General features: G+C 38.6%; 1 protein-coding gene across 1 annotated transcript; it reads right to left on the reverse strand.

Annotated features, from left to right (window-relative positions):
• Positions 1-2875: 2875 nt before the first annotated feature.
• LOC133239199 (uncharacterized) lies at positions 2876-15987 on the reverse strand. The gene is made up of 2 exons (XM_061402863.1): positions 15907-15987; positions 2876-15036 (listed from the first exon to the last, which is right to left on the reverse strand). Exon 2 carries the CDS (start codon positions 14194-14196, stop codon positions 13234-13236), a length of 963 nt encoding a protein of 320 aa, XP_061258847.1. The 5' UTR covers positions 14197-15036; positions 15907-15987; the 3' UTR covers positions 2876-13233.
• Positions 15988-21912: the final 5925 nt, after the last annotated feature.

Raw genomic sequence — 21912 nt, forward strand, 5'->3', positions numbered from 1 at the left:
CACTTCATCCTCCAATCGCCAAATGCCACCACTTTCAGCATTTTAGCAGTTTCTTTTAGAAATTCATGTCCTGTTTCTAAATAATGATTCTCTGTCTCTAATTATTATTTACCAATTTTTATAAACTATCTGATTTATTGGTATGAGAGTAGAGAATTTATATCTCCATCCCCACCTCATACAAAATATACACAAACAAATCCCTTTAATCCAAGTCCCCAATATATTTACACCACAAATTTTGACTGCTAGAATATTCGTTTTAACATTATTCTGGCTAAATAAACAATGCCCCCAGTAAAACAATTATGATTGTGCTTCATATTTGGTACTTTCTTGGACCTAACCAATCCATAATATCTGTATTTTGAATAATACTCTGTAGTTTGATTTAGGATTATTTCCAAAGATGTTTCAAACTCCGAATAATAAGTACCCTATTATTTATAAGCCACAAATATACTTCATCACCTCTCTTTTGCTTTTGGTGTATCCCCTCATCCCTGCTTTATCCATCTAATCCATTTAGAAGAAGATATTTTCCAGGCCTGCTCTCTAGCAACAGTACTGACACTTTCGTTCTCTTTCACGAGGTTTCCAAATTCATGGAGCCCATGACTTCCTCTGACATGATTTCAGGCATTTGGATGAGAAAAGGAAAAGTGTGTAAAAGTTTTGTCAAACATACAGGTCTAAAAATATCTTTTAAAAAATAAATACCCAGTTTGATAGTTGTTCTTAAATATGATGCTGTTGTGAACTCTGATCTTTATCTATGATTTGCTACATCTCTTTGAAAGTTTTTGTGATTTTCTCTTTTATCCTGGTGTTCTGATATCTCACAATCCAGTGAATTGGGGTGGATGTTTTTATTTCATTCACTCTGTTAGACATGTTGAGAGAATTTTCTGTCTACATGGCAAAACTTGGAAGACTTTTCTCCAGAGTCCTCACTCTCTGGAGTTTTCCTCTGGCTGCTGAATTTCAGGAAGCAGGATGGAGAAAGGAACTAAGAATCTCTGAATTTAAGAAGAGGATTCTTCCCTAACCTTTCCTCTATGCTGTGACCTCAGTCTTTTCTCCTGTCTCTGCCAGTGTCCTGAGTGCTTCTTAGATTCCCTTTCTCTATACAGCAAACCTCTCTCATCCTATTAGAGAAATAAAGTTAACTGATGAAAGGAGTTATCAAAAAGTCGTGGCTGGGAGAGCTACCTTTATCAGACTATGTCTCCCTCTATCATTTTTGAAATGAAGTACTTCCAAATATAGAACCTTACAGGATTCTAAGAATGTAAATGACTTCTCATTATACAGCCTCCTACTCTGACATTTAGGCTATTAACTTCATCCTCTCTACTGACTTCATTATCACCTCTCAATATGCTCTCTGTGTTTCAGAAATTTGTTGAATATTTGTTAGCTGCTTCCTGACATCCTCTTCTCCAACTTTAAAAGGCTAATTCTCATATGTTATTGGTTATAATCATTTTAGTGGTATTCTGACACTAAACAAGATGAAATGTATTTCTAAGCAGCTATGCATAACCACAAGCCTTTAAAAGTTAATTTCTAACAAAAAGTTCTTTATGAAAGATGAAATTGCCAACCCCTCAAATGTGTATTTTGGCAATAACCATTTTTCTGGAAAAAAAACTTATGGAGTAATACAATTTCTTTATATACATATCTTAAGCCAATTTCTTGTGAATCTAACTTGTTAGAGAACTTCCTAGACTGTGGAAATTATATCAGGCAACCTCACTAAATTTTTACAATTTCCAATTATGCTTCAATAAGGAGAGTTACCGTTTTCCCATCCCTGGCTCTCTTTTTTTTTTTTTTTTAATTTTTGGGCACACCCTGCAGCATGTGGGACGTCGGTTCCATGAACAGGGATTGATTCCATACCCCTGCATTGGGAGGCATAGTCATAAGCACTAGATGGAAGCACTAGATCGGCGTGGGAATTCTGCCCATCTGGGCTTTCGAACACTGCATTTTTACAATGAGGGGACATCAGAGTGTCTTTCCATAATAAAACCAGTATGCAGCTCCAAGATGATTCATGCTGGCCGTGGCTGTTACACATGACCTCGTGAAATCCAGACGCTGCTGTGTTGATGTTCCTATTATTCACAGTGTCTTCACTCCTCTCTGTCATCCTCCTGTATTATATAAAGATGCCCCCATTACCATCTGTTCATTAAATCTGAAAAAATTAAGCTGCTCAAACAGAGATTTAAATAATTCTCTGAGAGAAACAAAGTGCAATACATTAAAGCATGTTTCTATCATCTCTACTGAAGACACTATGCCCATCATGTATCATACCTGTGACCTCTGGGTGCTTCAGCAGCAGGAGGAGCCCATATCTCAGAGTGGTGCTTGTCATCTCTGTCCCAGCTCCAAACAAATCAGATACAGTGATCATCAAGTTTTCAACAGTAAATTCCAATTCTTGATTGTGTTTTTCCTAGGAATGATTTGATAACACTGTTTGACAACCTGATTTACCAGAATTGCAGTTAATCCAAAATAGCTCATAGTGTTTTAAAGTTAAAGAAAGTGAAAGTGAAAGTCACTTAGTTGAGTTCAACTCCTTGCTACCCCATGGAATATATATACAGCCCATGGAATTCTCCAGGCCAGAATACTGAAGTGGGTAGCCTTCCCTTTCTCCAGGGGATCTTCCCAACCGAGGGATAGAACCCAGGTCTCCCGCATTGCAGGTGGATTCCTTACCAGCTGAGCCACAAGGGAAGCCCTTTAAAGTTAAAGCAACATATAAACAAAGGTGCATTTATAGAAAAAAAATTGTTGCTTTTTAGTCACTAAGTCATGTTTGATTCTTTGCGACCCCATGAACTATAGCTCACCAGACTCCTCTATCCATGGGATATCCCAGGCATGAATACTGGAGCAGTACTACCAATTCCTTCTCCAGGGGATCTTCCCAACCCAGGATCGAACCCGTGTCTCCTGCATTGGCAGACAGATTCTTTACCACTCTGCCACTAGGAAAGCCCAAGATAAAAACTACTGTACAGTAAAACAAAACTACTGTAGATCTGTTGACTCAGACATCATTTTCTCTATCTTATTCCTCACTTGCTTAAAAAGTTACACTCAACAACCTCTTTTGCATTTAGGTAGGCTATGCAGCTTCGTTTTTGCCAATAAGATATAAGTAGAAGGCTAATGGTACACATCCTCTTCTTCTTACTTAAAACAAGTATTTGACAGAATGAGAGGGAAGGGATGGAAAAAGATACTCCATACAAATGGAAATCAAAAGAAAACTGGAGTAGCAATACTCATTTAGACCAAATAGACTTCTCATGCCAAAACTAAGACCTGGGGCGGTCAAACAAACAAACAAAAAATAATAAAACTAAGACTGTTACAAGAGACAAGGAAGGATATTACACAATGACCATGGGATCAAACCAAGAAGAAGATCTAGCAATTGTAATCATATATGAAGCCAACATAGGCTTCTTAAGCCAGCAGAAGCCAGCATCATATATAAAGAAAATGCTGCACTCAATATGCCAGCAAATTTGGAAAACTTAGCAGTGGCCACAGGACTGGAAAAGGTCAGTTTCATTCCAATCCCAAAGCATGCTCAAACTACCGCATAATTGCACTCATCTCATATGCTAGTAAAGTATTGCTCAAAATTCTCCAAGCCAGGCTTCAGCAATACGTGAGCTATGAACTTCCAGATGTTCACGCTGGTTTTAGAAAAGGCAGAGGAACCAGAGATCAAATTGCCAACACCCGCTGGATCATGGAAAAAGCAAGAGAGTTCCAGAAAAACATTTATTTCTGTTGGACTGGAAGAAGCACACGCTGGAATCAAGATTGTCAGGAGAAATATCAATAACCTCAGATAAGCAGATGACACCACCCTTATGGCAGAAAGCAAAGAGGAACTAAAAAGCCTCTTGATGAAAGTGAAAGAGGAGAATGAAAAAGTTGGCTTAAAGCTCAACATTCAGAAAATGAAGATCATGGCATCTGGTCCCATCACTTCATATCAAATAGATGGAGAAACAGTGGAAACAGTGTCAGACTTTATTTTTTGGGGCTCCAAAATCACTGCAGATGGTGATTGCAGCCATGAAATTAAAAGACGCTTACTTCTTGGAAGGAAAGTTATGACCAAACTAGACAGCATATTGAAAACCAGAGACATTACTTTGCCAACAAAGGTCCGTCTGGTCAAGGCCATGGTTTTTCCAGTGGTCATGTATGGATGTGTGAGTTGGACTGTGAAGAAAGCTGAACACTGAAGAATTGCTTTGAACTGTGGTGTTGGAGAAGACTCTTGAGAGTCCCTTGGACTGCAAGGAGATCCAACCAGTCCATTCTGCAGGAGATCAGTCCTGGGTGTTCATTGGAAGGACTGATGCTAAAGCTGAAACTCCAATACTTTGGCCACCTCATGCGAAGAGTTGACTCATTGGAAAAGACTCTGATGCTGGGAGGGATTGGGGACAGGAGAAGAAGGGAATGACAGAGGATGAGATGGCTGGATGGCATCACTGAATGGATGGACATGGGTTTGGGTAGACTGTGGCAGTTGGTAATAGACAGGGAGGCCTGGTGTGCTGCGATTCATGGGGTCGCAAAGAATCGGACACGACTGAGCAACTGAACTGAACTGAATAGCGATAAAAGGGGAATTTGACAGTAACGCAATAGTATTGGGAGACTTTAACACTCCACTTACAGCAATGGACAGATTATCCAGACAGAAATTTAAGAAGGAAACACAAGCTTTAAATGACCCAGTAGACCAGATAGACTTAATTGATATTTATAGAACAATCCATCCAAAGGCAACAATATACACTTTCTTCTAAAGGCACGTGGAACATTCTACAGGATAGATCACAAATCAAAACTCAGTAAATCTAAGAAAACTGAAATCATATCAAACATCTTTTCTGACGACAAGGCTATGAAATCAGAAATCTAGCACTGGAAAAACTGGAAAAAACACAAACACATGGAGGCTAAACAATATAATACTAAATAACCAATTCATCACGAAAGAAATGAAAGAGGAAATTAAAAATGCCTAGAGACAAATTACCTCAAAAAACGACAATCCAAAATCTATGGAATGCAACAAAGCAGTTCTAAGAGGGAATTTTATAGCAATACAGTCTTACCTCAACAAACATGAAAAATCACAAATAAACAACCTATCTTTACACCTAAAGTAACTAAAGAAAGAAGAACAAACAGAAACCAAAATTAGTAGAAGGAAAAAATCATAAAGATTAGAGCAGAATTAAATGAAACAGAGATAAATAAAAGAATAACAAAGGCCAATTAAACCAAAGCTGATTCTTTGAGAAGATAAACAAAATTGATAATCCTTTAGACAGACTTATCAAGGAAAAAAACACAAAAAAACTCAAATCAATAAAATTATAAATAAAAAGATAAGTTACATGGGACACCATAGAAACACCAAAAGGATCAGAATGACTACTATCAGAAATTGTATGTCAATGAAATGGACAACATAGAAATGGACAAATGGTTAGAAAAGTACAACCTTCCAAGACTGAACCAGGAAGAAATAGAAAATATGAACAAATCAACACAAGTACTGAAACTAAACTGTGGCTAAGAATCTTCTAACAAACAAAAGTCCAGCACCAGATGGCTTCACAGCTGAATTCTATCAAACATTCAGAGAAGAGTTAACATCTACCCTTCTGAAATTCTTCCCAAAAATTGCAGAGGAGGGAACACTCTCAAGTTCATTCTCTGAGGCCACCATTGTCCTGACACCAAACAACAGGAAGATATCATACAAAAAAAATTATAGGCCAATATCACTGATGAACATAGACGCAAAAATTCTCAATTTTTTACCATCAAACTGAAACCAACTCATCAAGAGGATCACATACCGTGCATGATCAAATGGGATTTATCCCAGGGATGCAAGGATTCTTCAGTATACACAAATCAATCAATATGATGTATCATATTAAAAAACTGAAGAATAAAAACCATATGATCATCTCAATAGATACAGAAAAAGCTTTTTAAAAAATTCCACACCCATTGATGATTAAAAACTCTCCAAAAAGTGAGCATAGAGGGAACCTACCTCAACATAATAAAGGCTATATATGACAAATACACAGTAAATATCATTCTCAATGGTGAAAAATGGAAAGCATTTTCTCTAAGACCAGGAACAAGATAAGGATGTCCACTCTTGGCACTACTATTCAACATAGTTTTTGAAGTTCTAGCTAGGGCAATCAGAGAAGACAAAGAAATAAAAGGAATTCAAACTGGAAAAGAAGTAAAACTGTCATTGTTTGCAGATGACATGATACTATACATAGAAAATCCTAAAGATGCTACCAGAAAACTACTAAAGCTCATCAATGAATGTGGTACAGTTGGAGGATACAAAACTAATATGCAGAAATATTCTGAATTCTTATACACTAACAACAAAAGATCAGAAAGAGAAATCAAGGATCAAATCTCATTTACCATCACATCAAAAAGAATAAAGTACCTCGGAATAAACGTACCCTAGGAAGCAAAAGCAGAGAAGGCAATGGCACCCCACTCCAGTACTCTTGCCTGGAAAAATCCCATGGACAGAGAAGCCTGGTAGGCTGCAGTCCATGGGGTCACTAGGAGTCGGACACGACTGAGCAACTTCAGTTTCACTTTTCACTTTCATGAATTGAAGAAGGAAATGGCAACCCACTCCAGTGTCTTGCCTGGAGAATCCCAGGGACAGGGGAGCCTGGTGGGCTGCCGTCTATGGGGTCACACAGAGTTGGACACGATTGAAGCGACATAGCAGCAGCAGCAGCAGGAGGAGGCAAAAGACCTGTACTCTGAAAACTATAAGATACTGATGAAATAAATCAAAGATGACACAAACAGATGGAAAGATACACCATGATCATGGATTAGAAGAATCAATATTATGAAAATTACTTTACTGCCCAAAGCAATCTACAATTCAATGCAACCCCTACCAAGTCAACAAGGCATTTTTCACAGAATTAGAACAAAATTTTACAATTTGTATGGAAACACAAAAGACCCCAAACAGCCAATGCAACCTTGAGAAAGAACAACAGAGCTGGAAGAGTCAAGCACGCTGACCTCAGGCTATACTACAAAGTTACAGTAATCAAGACAGTATGGTGCTGGTACAAAAACAGAAATATATATCAATGAAATAGGGTAGAAAGTACAAAAATAACCCCACGGACCTATGGTTACCAAATCTATGACAGAGAAGGCAAGAATGCACAATGGAGAAAAGACAGCTTCTTCAATAAGTGGTGCTGGGGAAATTGAACAGCTATATGTAAACTAATAAAATTAGAACACTCCCTAACACTATACACAAAAATAAACTCAGAATGGATTGTTTGTGTAAGTCACTCTGTCATGTTTGACTCTTTGTCATCCCATTGACTGTAGCCTACCAGGTTCCTCTGCCCATGGAATTCTGCAGGCAAGAATACTGACGTGGGTTGCCATGCCCTTCTCCAGGGGATCTTCCCTATCCAGAGACTGAACTCAGGTCTCCCGCATTGCAGGCAGATTTTTTACCATCTCAGCATAAGGCCAGATACTATGGAACTCTTAGAGGAAAACATAGGTAGAACATTGATGTAAATCACAGCAAGATCTTTTTTGATTCACCTCCTAGAGTAATGGAAATAAAAACAAACAAACAAACAAAAAAAATAAATGGAACTGAATTAAACTTAAAAGTTTTTGCACAGCAAAGGAAACCATAAACAAGATGGAAAGGTAACCCTCAGAATGGCAGAATGTATTTGCAAATGAAGCAACTGTCAAAGTATTAATTTCTAAAATACACAAGGAGCTCATGCAACTGAGTATCAAAAAACAAATTTAAAAAATGGACACAAGATATGAAGAGACATTTCTCCAAAGAAGATATACAGATGGCCAAGAGGTACAAGAAAAGATGCTCAACATCACAAACTATTAGAGAAATGTAAATCAGAACTACAATGGAGTATCATCTCACACCAGTCAGAATGGCCATCATCAAAAAAAACCTACCATCAATAAAGGCTGGAGAAAGTGTGGAGAAAAGGGAACCTTCTTACACTGTTGGTAAGAATGTAAATTGGTATATTCGCTATGGAGAACAGTATGAAAGTTCCTCAGAAAACTAAAAATAGAACTACCATATGACCCAGCAATCGCACTCGTGGGCATATACCTGGAGAATACCAAACCACAATTCAAAAAGATACATGTACCCCAATGTTCATTGCAGCATTATTTAGAACAGCCAGGACAGGAAGTAACCTAAATCAACAGAGGAAGGGATAAATAAGATGTGGTAAATATAGACAATGGAATAATATTCAGCCATTAAAAAGAGTGAAATAATGCCATGTGCACAACATGGATGGACCTAGAGATCACCATACTGAGTGAAGTAGGTCAGAGAAAGACAAATAATATATGATATTGCTTTTATTTGGAATTTTTAAAAGGGTGCAAATGAACTTATCTACAAAACAGAAATAGAGTCATGGATGTAAAATATAAACTTAAAGTTACCAGGGGATGGGGCTGGAGGTGGGGGCTAGGGATAAATCATGAGATTGGGACAGACACATACACACTACTATATATAAAATAGATAATTAATAAGGACTACTGTATAATACAGGGAAATCTATTCAATAGTCTATAATGGCCTATATGGGGAAATAATCTTAAAAAGAGTGGATATATGTATATTCACAACTGATTCACCTTGCTGTTCACCTGAAACTAGCATAACATTGTAAATCAATTATACTTCAATAAAATTTAAAAAAAAACAAGTATTTGAAAAGTTGATAAGGTACACATGATCTTGGGACAAGAGGATGTTACCATCAAATGGGGCCTATATATTAAGAATGGGTAAAGAAAAATGGAAGGCATTTAAAACTCATATGTTTCGGGGCTACTATAGTATCCCTATATTGACACATGACAAGACTCTGTATATGAGGCAATTAAACCCACTATTTGTTAAAGCCACTGTTAACAACTTTTCTCTTATTTTTAGATGAACACAATCTTAATTATTAGAAATAGCTAACTTAGGGCCATATTATAAAGGATGTTATAAGCCTGAATTAACATTTCATAATTCTTTTCTTTGTTAAAAATGTATATGAACCTCAAATTGTCTATGTATTCACTATGAAATTGAAATTTTGCAAAGGCTAATATTGTAGCACAACTTAAAATGAATGACAGTGAGTGAATGGATTCACAAAGACCATACAGGGCCATCACAATTGTATTCCTCATGCAATGCAATGAACAGTTTGATCTAGGAAACAAATATAGAATGAATTGAAACATACAATCTGAATTGCCACTACGTTCATGAAGACGAAAATTTGGGACATTCACTGTCCTTAAGGCAAAAGGACAGACAGGGGGTAAAGCAAATGCCAAGACTGACAGACTAATGGAATAGAGCTCTTGTCACTTGGAAACTGGGAGAGAAAAAGCACTTGAAGTACAAGGAATATTGGTTTAGGACTGAGGAGATAGATGATGGTACATAGAATAGACAACAACGAGACAGTTTCAAATACTAAATAGAAGGGATTGTTAACATGCAAAAAAGTATATTTTTGCAAAACCATCCCTAGGCCAGTATTAATTTTAGGATGCATTTGCAATCTCCAGGGGTCCAATGCCATGTCTAATATTAAGTAATAAATGCATTCAAGGCAGACTAAACAATCTGAATGTGTGTACTTGTTAGAAAAAGTATCATTGCCCTTGGCTTCACACAAGATATGAGCGTGTCAATTCAAAATTAATCTAAAGAAAAGCAGTACAAATCTAAAGAAAAGCAGTGCACTCATAAAACAATATTAGTATTTCTATTTCTTGAGTTGGATTTAGAGATAAAGTGGTTATGTGTACACAGCCTATCTTTATTAGATTACACAAAACACTGCTGAAAGGAATTGTTAAAACAGTATTGAAAGAAATAAAAGAAAACATATAAATTAAAAAAACCTTTCTTGACATAGATCAAAAGTCAGTATTGTTATGATAGCATCACTGGATTAATGTAACAAAGAAGGCAGAGAAGTTGTTTCAGAAACTTCCTCTACTGAAACAGCTATTGTCTAAGGACAGAGTGAGAAACGATGTTAGTACTCTGGAAACTAGTTAGACACTAGTCTAATGCAACCAATGTACTTAAATAAAAATGTCCGATATATGACATTTCACATGCTGCCTAACATTCTTCACAACCCAGTTCCAAGGCCGAGAGTTGTAGGAAGTGTGGACTATGTTTGTGGTGCAGCCAATGGATCTCAGAGTAGGAAACTGGACCATATTCTTCTACATTGGGATTGTGTGGTTGGATCTCAGACAGGCTGGAGCAGAGAACACTGAAAATATTGAGAGAACCCCTTCTTTTCCTATTTATACTTAGGTTCAGGTATTTAAGAGAATCTCTGTAAGTTCACTATCTAACTATGGAGATAACAGAGAGGCAAGTGACTACACAGGATAAGAAAGTAGTCTTGGCAAAATTAATCTGGAAAAGTTACTACATGAATGAATACAGTTCAGTTCAGTTCAGTTCAGTCGCTCAGCCATGTCTGACTTTTTGCAACCCTATGAATCATGTTACATGATTCATGAATCATGTTCATGAATCATGTTACATGAATCATGTTACACCAGGCCTCCAAGTCCATCACCAACTCCCAGAGTTCACCCAAACTCATGTGAATCGAGTCGGTGATGCCATCCAGCCATCTCATCCTCTGTCGTCCCTTCCCCTCCCGCTCCCAATCCCTCCAGCATCAGGGTCTTTTCCAATGAGTCAACTCTTCGCATGAAGTGGCCAAAGTACTGGAGTTTCAGCCTCAGCATCAGCCCTTCCGAAGAATACCCAGGACTGGTCTCCTTTAGGATGGACTGGTTGGATCTCCTTGCAGTCCAAGGGACTCTCAAGAGTCTTCTCCAACACCACAGTTCAAAAGCATCAATTCTTCGGTGCTCAGCTTTCTTCACAGTCCAACTCTCACATCCATACATGACCACTGGAAAAACCATAGCTTTGACTAGACGGACCTTTGTTGGCAAAGTAATGTCTCTGCTTTTCAATATGCTATCTAGGTTGGTCATAACCTTCCTTCCAAGGATTAAGCGTCTTTTAATTTCATGGCTGCAGTCACCATCTGCAGTGATTTTGGAGCCCAGAAAAATAAAGTCTGACACTGTTACCCTGTTCGTTTCCCATGAAGTGATGGGACCAGATGCCATGATTTTCATTTTCTGAATGTTGAGCTTTAAGCCAACTTTTTCACTCTCCTCTTGCACTTTCATCAAGAAGCTTTTTAGTTCCTCTTCACTTTCTGCCATAAGGGTGGTGTCATCTGCATATCTGAGGTTATTGATATTTCTCCTGGCAGTCTTGAGTCCAGCTTGTGCTTCCTCCAGCCCAGCATTTCTCATGATGTACTCTACATATAAGTTAAATAAGCAGGGTGACAATATACAGCCTTGACGTACTCCTTTTCCTGTTTGGAACCAGTCTGTTGTTCCATGTCCAGTTCTTTTGTTGTTGTTGTTGTTGTTGTTTTTTATTCTTTCTAATCTCATAGCAATAGATCAATACAGGCCCATAGTAAATACCAAGGGAAGTCTCAATTAGGGTGTTTCATTATATTAAGGCTTTGAATGATAATATCATGTGTCCAGTTCATATTATTAAAGTTATGGTTAATCTTTCCTGAACTACATCTGCTGTACTTCCTTTCAGAAGGGACTAGGAGAACAATTTTTATGTGCATGAATAAAGTTTACCAGTACTCTTGCCTGGAGAATCCCATGGATGGAGGAGTCTGGTGGGCTGCAGTCCATGGGGTCACTAGGAGTCGGACACAACTGAGTGACTTCACTTTCACTTTTCACTTTCATGCATTGGAAAGGGAAATGGCAGCCCACTCCAGTGTTCTTGCCTGGAGAATCCCAGGGATGGGGGAGCCTGGTGGGCTGCCGTGTATGGGGTCGCACAGAGTCGGACACGACTGAAGTGACTTAACAGCAGCAGTGAGACCTTTTGGTTTGGGGGACTCAGTTTTATTGGCTCAAAGTTGGAGAATGACATTAGCTATTTGATTCTTCAAGACCCCTCAGCTGACAGTTATTGTTTAGTCACTAAGTTGTGTCCAACTCTTTACAACCCGGTGGACTGTAGCATGCCAGGCTCCTCTGTTAATGGGATTTCCCAGGCAAGAATACTGGAGTGGATTGCCATTTCCTTCTCCAGGGGATCTTCCTGACCCAGGGATTGAACCCACATCTCCTGCATTGGCTGGCAAGTTCTTTTGCCACTGAGCCATCAGGGAAGCCCACAGTTGACAGATTAGATTGTAAATGATACAAGGGACAGAGCTCTGACAAGGCCTCACAATGATAAAGTGTTGGGGCCAGAGACAGGCAAAAAAGAAATAGGAATCTCAAATCCCTGTCACAGGGATCTCTCAGTTTTCAACACTAATCACATCCATATTCCCAGAATAAGAGAGAAAATCTCCACTTTCCTACCCATCTAGCCTTTCCCCTGCACTGCTCCTGTGTTCACCTTCTTTAGAGCTGGTTTCTCTTCCTTTGATTCATATTATTTCTTGGTTTGCTTTGACCACTTAGAACACAGAGTCAGCAAGAAGTCTTTGGGGGTGAGGAGAGACGATACCAGTCTGGGAGAATCAGAGCTTTTGCCTGTGAAGTGCATTACCCTGCTGTTCCCTGTTACTAGCCATAGGAAATCAAGAAAAAGGGATTCGGTGTCAGATGAAGAAAAGAGTGAAAGAGAGGAAGCATCAAGTGTCTTTTTTATCTCTCAGGGATCTATGGGGGTCTCTCTCTCTCTGAAAGACACGGCAAAATATGAGGGCAAGTGACAAAGCCCTGTCACATGTAATTTCAAGTTTGGTAGCAGGAGAACAGATTGAATGACATGTAAACTTTCCTCACTGAGACTTGGAGTCACATGCCACTTGTTCCCAGAAACACAATCATAAACATGTCCAGTTCTAACTGTTGCTTCCTAACCTGCATATAGGTTTCTCAAGAACCAGGTCAGGTGCTCTGGTATTGCCATCTCTTTTAGAATTTTCCAGTTTCTTGTGATCCTAGTTTCTATATTCCCATCTCTTTAAGAATATTCCTCAATTTGTTGTGATCCACAGAGTCAAAGGCTTTGGCATAGTCAATAAAGCAGAAATAGATGTTTTTCTGGAACTCTCTTGCTTTTTTGATGATCCAGCAGATGTTGGCAATTTGATCTCTGGTTCCTCTGCCTTTTCTAAAACTAGCTTGAACATCAGGAAGTTCACGGTTCACATATTGCTGAAGCCTGGCTTGGAGAATTTTGAGCATTACTTTACTAGCCTGTGAGATGAGGGCAGTTGTGTGATAGTTTGAGCATTCTTTGGCATTGCCTTTCTTTGGGATTGGAATGCAAACTGACCTTTTCCAGTCCTGTGGCCACTGCTGAGTCTTCCAAATGTGCTGGCATATTGAGTGCAGCACTTTCACAGCATCATCTCTCAGGATTTGAAATAACTCCACTGGAATTCCATCACCTCCACTAGCTTTGTTCATACTGACACTTTCTAAGGCCCACTTAAGTTCACACTCCAGGGTGTCTGGCTCTAGGTGAGTGATCACACCATCGTGATTATCTTGGTCATGAAGATCTATTTTGTACAGTTCTTCTGTGTATTCTTGCCACCTCTTCTTAATATCTTCTGCTTCCATTAGGTCCATAGCATTTCTGTCCTTTATCAAGCCCATCTTTGCATGAAATGTTCCCTTGGTATCTCTAATTTTCTTGAAGAGATCTCTAGTCTTTCCCCTTCTGTTGTTTTCCTCTATGTCTCTGCACTGATCGCCAAGGAAGGCTTTCTTATGTCTCCTTGCTATTCTTTGGAACTCTGCATTCAAATGGGAATATCTTTCCATTTCTCCTTTGCTTTTCACTTCTCTTCTTTTCACAGCTATTTGTAATGCCTCCTCAGACAGCCATTTTGCTTTTTTGCATTTATTTTCCATTGGGGTGGTCTTGATCCCTGTCTCCTGTACAATGTCATGAACCTCCATCCATAGTTCATCAAGCAGTCTGTCTATCAGATCTAGTCCCTTAAATGTATTTCTCACTTCCACTGTATAATCATAAGGGATTTGATTTAGGTCATACCTGAATGGTCTAGTGGTTTTCCCTACTTTCTTCAATTTAAGTCTGAATTTGGCAATAAGGAGTTCATGATCTGAGCCACAGTCAGCTCCCAGTCTTGTTTTTGCTGACTGTATAGAGCTTCTCCATCTTTGGCTGCAAAGAATATAATCATTCTGATATCGGTGTTGACCATCTGGTGATGTCCTTGTGTAGAGTCTTCTCTTGTGTTGTTGGAAGAGGGTGTTTACTATGACCAGTGCGTTCTCTTGGCAAAACTGTATTAGTCTTTACCCTGCTTCATTCCGTTTTCCAAAGCCAAATTTGCCTGTTACTTCAGGTGTTTCTTGACTCATATGCATATATTAAAATGCATCAGTCAAGGAGTTAACAGTAGTCAGAAGGCAGCTGAATCAGGGATACAGGGTCCAAATTAATGGAATTGTTATTAAAGAATTTTATGATAGAAAAAATGGTATATATTTTATGCATCCTTTTTTTTTTTTTAAAGCAGAAAAAGCCTTAAAAAGCCTTTTTTTTTTTTTTTTAAGGCTTCATTCCATATTCCAAGGCCAAATTTGCCTGTTACTCCAGGTGTTTCTTGACTTCCTACTTTGCATTCCAGTCCCCTATAATGAAAAGGACATCTTTTTTGGGTGTTAGTTCTAAAAGGTCTTGTAGGTCTTCATAGAACCATTCAACTTCAGCTTCTTCAGTGTTACTGGTTGGGGCATAGGCTTGGATCACCGTGATATTGAAAGGTTTGCCTTGGAAATGAACAGAGATCATTCTGTCATTTTTGAGATTGCATCCAAGTACTGCATTTCAGACTCTTTTTTTTTTAATTTAAATTTATTTATTTTAATTGGAGGCTAATTACTGTACAATATTGTATTGGTTTTTGCCATACATCAACATGAATCCACCACGGGTGTACCCGTGCTCCCCATCCAGATACCCCCTCCCCCTCCCTCCCCGTACCATCCCTCTGGGTCATATGATGGCTACTTCATTTTACCTAAGGGATTCCTGCCCACAATAGTAGATATAATGGTCATCTGAGTTAAATTCACCCACTCCAGTCCATTTTAGCTCGCTGATTCCTAGAATGTCAATGTTCACTCTTGCCATCTCCTCTTTGACCACCTCCAATTTGCCTTGATTCATGGACCTGACATTCCAGGTTCCTATGCAATATTGCTCTTTACAGCATCGGACCTTGCTTCTATTACCAGTCACATCCACAACTGGGTTTTGTTTTTGCTTTGGCTCCATCCCTTCATCCTTTCTGGAGTTATTTCTCCACTAATCTCCTATATTGGGCACCTACTGACCTGGGGAGTTCCTCTTTCAGTATCCTATCATTTTGCCTTTTCATACAGTTCATGGGGTTCTCAAGGCAAGAATACTGAAGTGGTTTGCCATTCCCTTCTCCAGTGGACCACATTCTGTCAGACCTCTCCACCATGACCCTCCTGTCTTGGGTGGCCCCACACGGCATGGCTTAGTTTCATTGAGTTAGACAAGGCTGTGGTCCGTGTGATCAGATTGGCTAGTTTTCTGTGTTTATGGTTTCAGTGTGTCTGCCCTTTGATGCCCTCTCTCAACACCTACCATCTTAATTGGGTTTCTCTTACCTTGGACGTTGGGCATCTCTTCACGGCTGCTCCAGCAAAGTGCAGCCACTGCTCCTTACCTTGGACGAGGTCACCCCTCCTGACCTGGAATGTGGAGTAGCTCCTCTCAGCCCTCCTGTGCCCGCACAGCAGCCGGCTCCTTGGACGTGGGGTTGCTCCTCTTGGCCGCTGCCCTGACCTTGGACATACAGTCTTCATCAAATAAAAATAGCAATTGTTAGAAGAGTATAAAATCTTATTTCCAGAGTTACCACATGACAATATATAAAACACTTAAGTATGGTCCATTGACAGCTGAAAAAAAAAAAAAATGACACAAGCCACTGCTGAGGAAGCCCAGACACTGAACTTACTAGATAAAACCTATAAGATACATGTTTTAGATATGCTAAGAGAGATGAATGAAACCATATAAAGAACTAAAGAATATCAGAGAAGTATAAGAACAATTGGGAATATCAATAATCAGAGGAGCATTATAATAAAGAACCAAATAGAAATTCAGGAACTAGAAAGTACAATACTTGATATTTTAAAAAAATTTCCAGAAAATTTCTGGTATTGTACTTTTTACAATAAAAAGTAGTACACTGAAGTAAATCATACACTACATCTAACCATTTTAAACTGCCATTTTAAACTATGTGTATAAATAACCCATTTATAATGGAATATTATATAGTCATAAAAAGGAAGGAAATTCTGCCGTTTATGATAACACAGATGTGCCTTGAAGGCATTATGCTTCGTAGAGTAAATCAGGAAGAGAAAATGAAATACCATATGATCTTACCCATACATGAACTATAAAATAAAATCCTGAAACTCATAAATAAATGCAGAGAAAACATTGATGACTCCCAGACACTGCAAGTGGTCAAAATGAATGAACCTGGTCAAAAGGTACAAATTTCCTATTATAAAATATAAATAAATCCTGTGTATGCATGTTGAGTTGCTTCAGTTTTTTTTTTTTTTAATTAATGTACTTATTTTAATTGGAGGCTAATTACTTTACAATATTGTAGTGGTTTTTGCCATACATTGACATGAATCAGTCATGGGTATACATGTGTTCCCCATCTTGAACTCTCCTCCCTCCTCTCTCCTCATCCCATCCCTCAGGGTCATCCCAGTGCACCAGCCCTGAGCACCCTGTCTCATGCCTTGAACCTGGGCTAGCAATCTGTTTCACGTATGATAATATACATATTTAAATCCTATTCTCTCAAATCATCCCACCCTCGCCTTCTCCCACAGAGTCCAAAAGACTCTTCTTTACACTGTGTCTCTCATGCTGTCTCGCATATAGGGTCATTGTTAGCATTGTTCTAAATTCCATATATATGCATTAATATACTATATTGATGTTTTTCTTTCTGACTTACTTCCCTCTGTATAATAGGTTTCAGTTTCATCCACCTCATTAGACCTGATTCAAATGCCTTCTTTTAATAGCTGAGTAATATTCCATTGTGTATATGTACCACAGCTTTGTTATCCATTCACTTGCCAATGGACATCTAGGCTGCTTCCATGTCCTGGCTATTATAAACAGTGCTGTGATGAACATTGGGGTACACGTGTCTCTTTCAATTCTGGTTTCCTCAGTGTGTATGCCCAGCAGTGGGATTTCTGGGTCATATAGCAGTTCTATTTCCAGTTTTTTTGTGGAATCTCCACACTGTTCTCCATAGTGGCTGTACTAGTTTGCATTCCCACCAACAGTGTAAGAAGGTTCCATTTTCTCCACATCCTCTCCAGCATTTACTGTTTGTAGGCTTTTTGATAGCAGCCATTATGACCAGCGTGAGATGGTACCTCATTGTGGTTTTGATTTGCATTTCTCTGATAATGAGTGATGTTGAGCATCTTTTCATGTGTTTGTTAGCCATCTGTATGTCTTCTTTGGAGAAATGTTTGTTTAGTTCTTTGGCCTATTTTTTGATTGGGTCATTTATTTTTCTGAAATTCAGCTGCAGGACTTCCTTGTATATTTTTGAGATTAATCCCTTGTCATTTGCTTTGTTTGCTATTATTTTCTCCCATTCTGAAGGCTGTCTTTTCACTTTGCTTATACTTTCCTTCGTTGTGCAAAAGCTTTTAAGTTTAATTAGGTCCCATTTGTTTATTTTTGCTTTTATTTCCAATATTCTGGGAAGTGGGTCATAGAGGATCCTGCTTGTGATTTATGTCAGAGAGTGTTTTGCCTATGTTTTCCTCTAGGTGTTTTATAGTTTCTGGTTTTACATTTAGATCTTTAATCCATTTTGAGTTTATTTTTGTGTGTGGTGTTAAAAAGTGTTCTAGTTGCATTCTTTTATAAGTGGTTGATCAGTTTTCCCAGCACCACTTGTTAAAGAGATTTTCTTTTCTCCATTATATATTCTTGCCTCCTTTGTCAAAGATAAGGTGTCCATAGGTGCATGGATTTATCTCTTATTATTTTATTTTGTTCCATTGATCTATATTTCTGTCTTTGTGCCAGTACCATGCTGTCTTGATGACTGTAGCTTTGTAGTATAGTCTGAAGTCAGGCAGGTTGATTCCTCCAGTTCCATTCTTCTTTCTTAAGATTGCTTTGGCTATTCGAGGTTTTTTTGTATTTCCATACAAATTGTGAAATTATTTGTTCTAGTTCTCTGAAAAATACCTTTGGTAGCTTGATAGGGATTGCATCAGATGTATAGATTGCTTGGGGTAGCATACTCATTTTCATTATATTGATTCTTCCACTCCATGAACACAGTATATTTCTCCATCTATTTGCGTCATCTTTGATTTCTTTCATTAGTGCTTTATAGTTTTGTATATATAGGTCTTTAGTTTCTTTAGGTAGATATATTCCTAAGTATTTTATTCTTTTCATTGCAATGGTGAATGGAATTGTTTCCTTAAGTTCTCTTTCTGTTTTCTCATTTTTGGTGTATAGGAATGCAAGGGATTTCTGTGTGTTAAGTTTATATCCTGCAATTTTACTATCTTCATTGATTAGCTCTAGTAATTTTTTGGTGGCATATTTAGGGTTTTCTATGTAGAGGATCATGTCATCTGCAAACAGTGAGCATTTTACTTCTTCTTTTCCAATCTAGATTCCTTTTATTTCTTTTTCTGCTCTGATTCCTGTGGCCAAAACTATGTTGAAGAGTAGTGTTGAGAGTGGGAACCCTTGTCCTTTTCCTGACTTTAGGGCTTCGAAGTGCTTTCAATTTTTCACCATTGAGGATAATGTTTGCTGTGGGTTTGTCATATATAGCTTTTATTATGTTGAGGTATGTTCCTTCTCTTCCTGCTTTCTGGAGAGTTTCTATCATAAATGGATGTTGAATTTTGTCAAAGGCTTTCTCTGCATCTATTGAGATAATCATATGGTTTTTATCTTTCAAATTTTAATGTGGTGTATCACATTGATTGATTTGTGGATATTGAAGAATCCTTGTATTCACGGGATAAAGCTCACTTGGTCATGATGTATGATCTTTTCAATATGTTGTTCAATTTTGTTTGCTAGAATTTTGCTAAGGATTTTTCCACCTCAGTTCATCAGTGATATTGGCCTGTAGTTTTCTTTTTTTGTGGCATCTTTGTCAGGTTTTGGTATTAGGGTGATGGTGGCCTCATAGAATGAGTTTGGAAGTTTACCTTCTTCTGCAATTTTCTGAAAGTGTTTGAGTAGGGTTGGTGTCAGCTCTTCTCTAAATTTTTGGTAGAATTCTTCTGTGAAGCCATCTGGTCCTGGGCTTTTGTTTGCTGGAAGACTGTTGATTACAATTTCAATTTCCATGCTTGTGATGGATCTGTTAAGATTTTCTATTTCTTCCTGGTTCAGTTTCGTAAAGTTATACTTTTCTAAGATTTTGTCCATTTCTTCCAAGTTGTCCATTTTATTGGCATATGGTTGCTGATAGTAGTGTTTTATGATCCTTTGTATTTCTGTGTTGTCTGTTGCGATTTCTCCGTTTTCATTTCTAATTTTGTTGATTTGATTCTTCTCCCTTTTTTTCTTGATGAGTCTGGCTAATGGATTGTCAATTTTATTTATCTTTTCAAAGAACCACCTTTTAGCTTTGTTGATTTTTGCTATGGTCTCATTTTTTCTTTTGCATTTATTTCTGTCCTAATTTTTATGGTTTATTTCCTTCTGCTAACCTTGGAGTTCTTAATTTCTTCCTTTTCTAGTTGCTTTAGTTGTAGAATTAGGTTATTTATTTGACTTTTTTATTGTTTCTTGAGGTAAGCGTGTATTTAGTGAACCTTCGATATAGGACAGAAATAGTATGGACCTAACAGAAGCAGAAGATATTAAGAAGAGATGGCAAGGATACACAGAAGAACTGTACAAAAAAGATCTTCACGACCCAGATAATCACGATGGTGTGATCACTCATCTAGAGCCAGACATCCTGGGATGTGAAGTCAAGTGGGCCTTAGAAAGCATCACTACAAACAAAGCTAGTGGAGGTGATGGAATTCCAGTGGAGCTATTCCAAATCCTGAAAGATGATGCTGTGAAAGTGCTGCACTCAATATGCCAGCACATTTGGAAAACTCAGCAGTGGCCACAGGACTGGAAAAGGTCAGTTTTCATTCCAATCCCAAAGAAAGGCAATGCTAAGGAATGCTCAAACTACCGCACAATTGCACTCATCTCACAGGCTAGTAAAGTAATGCTCAAAATTCTCCAAGCCAGGCTTCAGCAATATGTGAACCGTGAACTTCCAGATGTTCAAGCTAGTTTTAGAAAAGGCAGAGGAACCAGAGATCAAATTGCCAACATCCGCTGGATCATCAAAAAAGCAAGAGAGTTCCAGAAAAACATCTATTTCTGCTTTATTGACTATGCAAACGCCTTTGACTGTGTGGATCACAGTAAACTGTGGAAAATTCTGAAAGAGATGGGAATACCAGACCACCTGACCTGCCTCTTGAGAAATTTTTATGCAGGTCAGGAAGCAACAGTTAGAACTGGACATGGAACAATAGACTGGTTCCAAATCGGAAAAGGAGTTCGTCAAGGCTGTATATTGTCACCCTGCTTATTTAACTTATATGCAGAGTACATCATGAGAAACGCTGGGCTGGAAGAAGCACAAGCTGGACTCAAGATTGCCGGGAGAAATATCAATAACCTCAGATATGCAGATGACACCACCCTTATGGCAGAAAGTGAAGAGGAACTCAAAAGCCTCTTGATGAAAGTGAAAGTGGAGAGTGAAAAAGTTGGCTTAAAGCTCAACATTCAGAAAACTAAGATCATGGCATCCAGTCCCACCACTTCATGGGAAATAGATGGGGAAACAGTGGAAACAGTGTCAGATTTTATTTTTCTGGGCTCCAGAATCACTACAGATGGTGACTGCAGCCATAAAATTAAAAAACACTTACTCCTTGGAAGGTAAGTTATGACCAACCTAGATAGCATATTGAAAAGCAGAGACATTACTTTGCCAACAAAGGTTTGTCTAGTCAAGGCTATGGTTTTTCCTATGGTCATGTATGAATGTGAGAGTTGGACTGTGAAGAAGGCTGAGAACCGAAGAACTGATGCTTTTGAACTGTGGTGTTGGAGAAGATTCTTGAGAGTCCCTTGGACTGCAAGGAGATCCAACCAGTCCATTCTGAAGGAGATCAGCCCTGGGGTTTCTTTGCAAGGAATGATGCTAAAGCTGAAACTCCAGTACTTTGGCCACCTCATGCGAAGAGTTGACTCATTGGAAAAGACCCTGACGCTGGGAGGTATTGGGGACAAGACGAGAAGGGGACGACAGAGGATGAGATGGCTGGATGGCATCACTGACTCGATGGACGTGTGTCTGAGTGAACTCCGAGAGTTGGTGGTGGATAGGGAGGCTTGGCGTGCTGCGATTCACGGGGTCGCAAGAGTCAGACACGACTGAGTGACTGATCTGATCTGATCTGATCCCCTTAGCACTGTTTTTACTGAATCCCTTAGGTTTGGGGTTGCTGTGTTTTCATTTTCATTCATTTCTATGTATATTTTGATTT

The sequence above is a fragment of the Bos javanicus genome, chromosome 26, assembly GCF_032452875.1.
Source record: "Bos javanicus breed banteng chromosome 26, ARS-OSU_banteng_1.0, whole genome shotgun sequence".
NCBI classification, from domain to species: domain Eukaryota; kingdom Metazoa; phylum Chordata; class Mammalia; order Artiodactyla; family Bovidae; genus Bos; species Bos javanicus.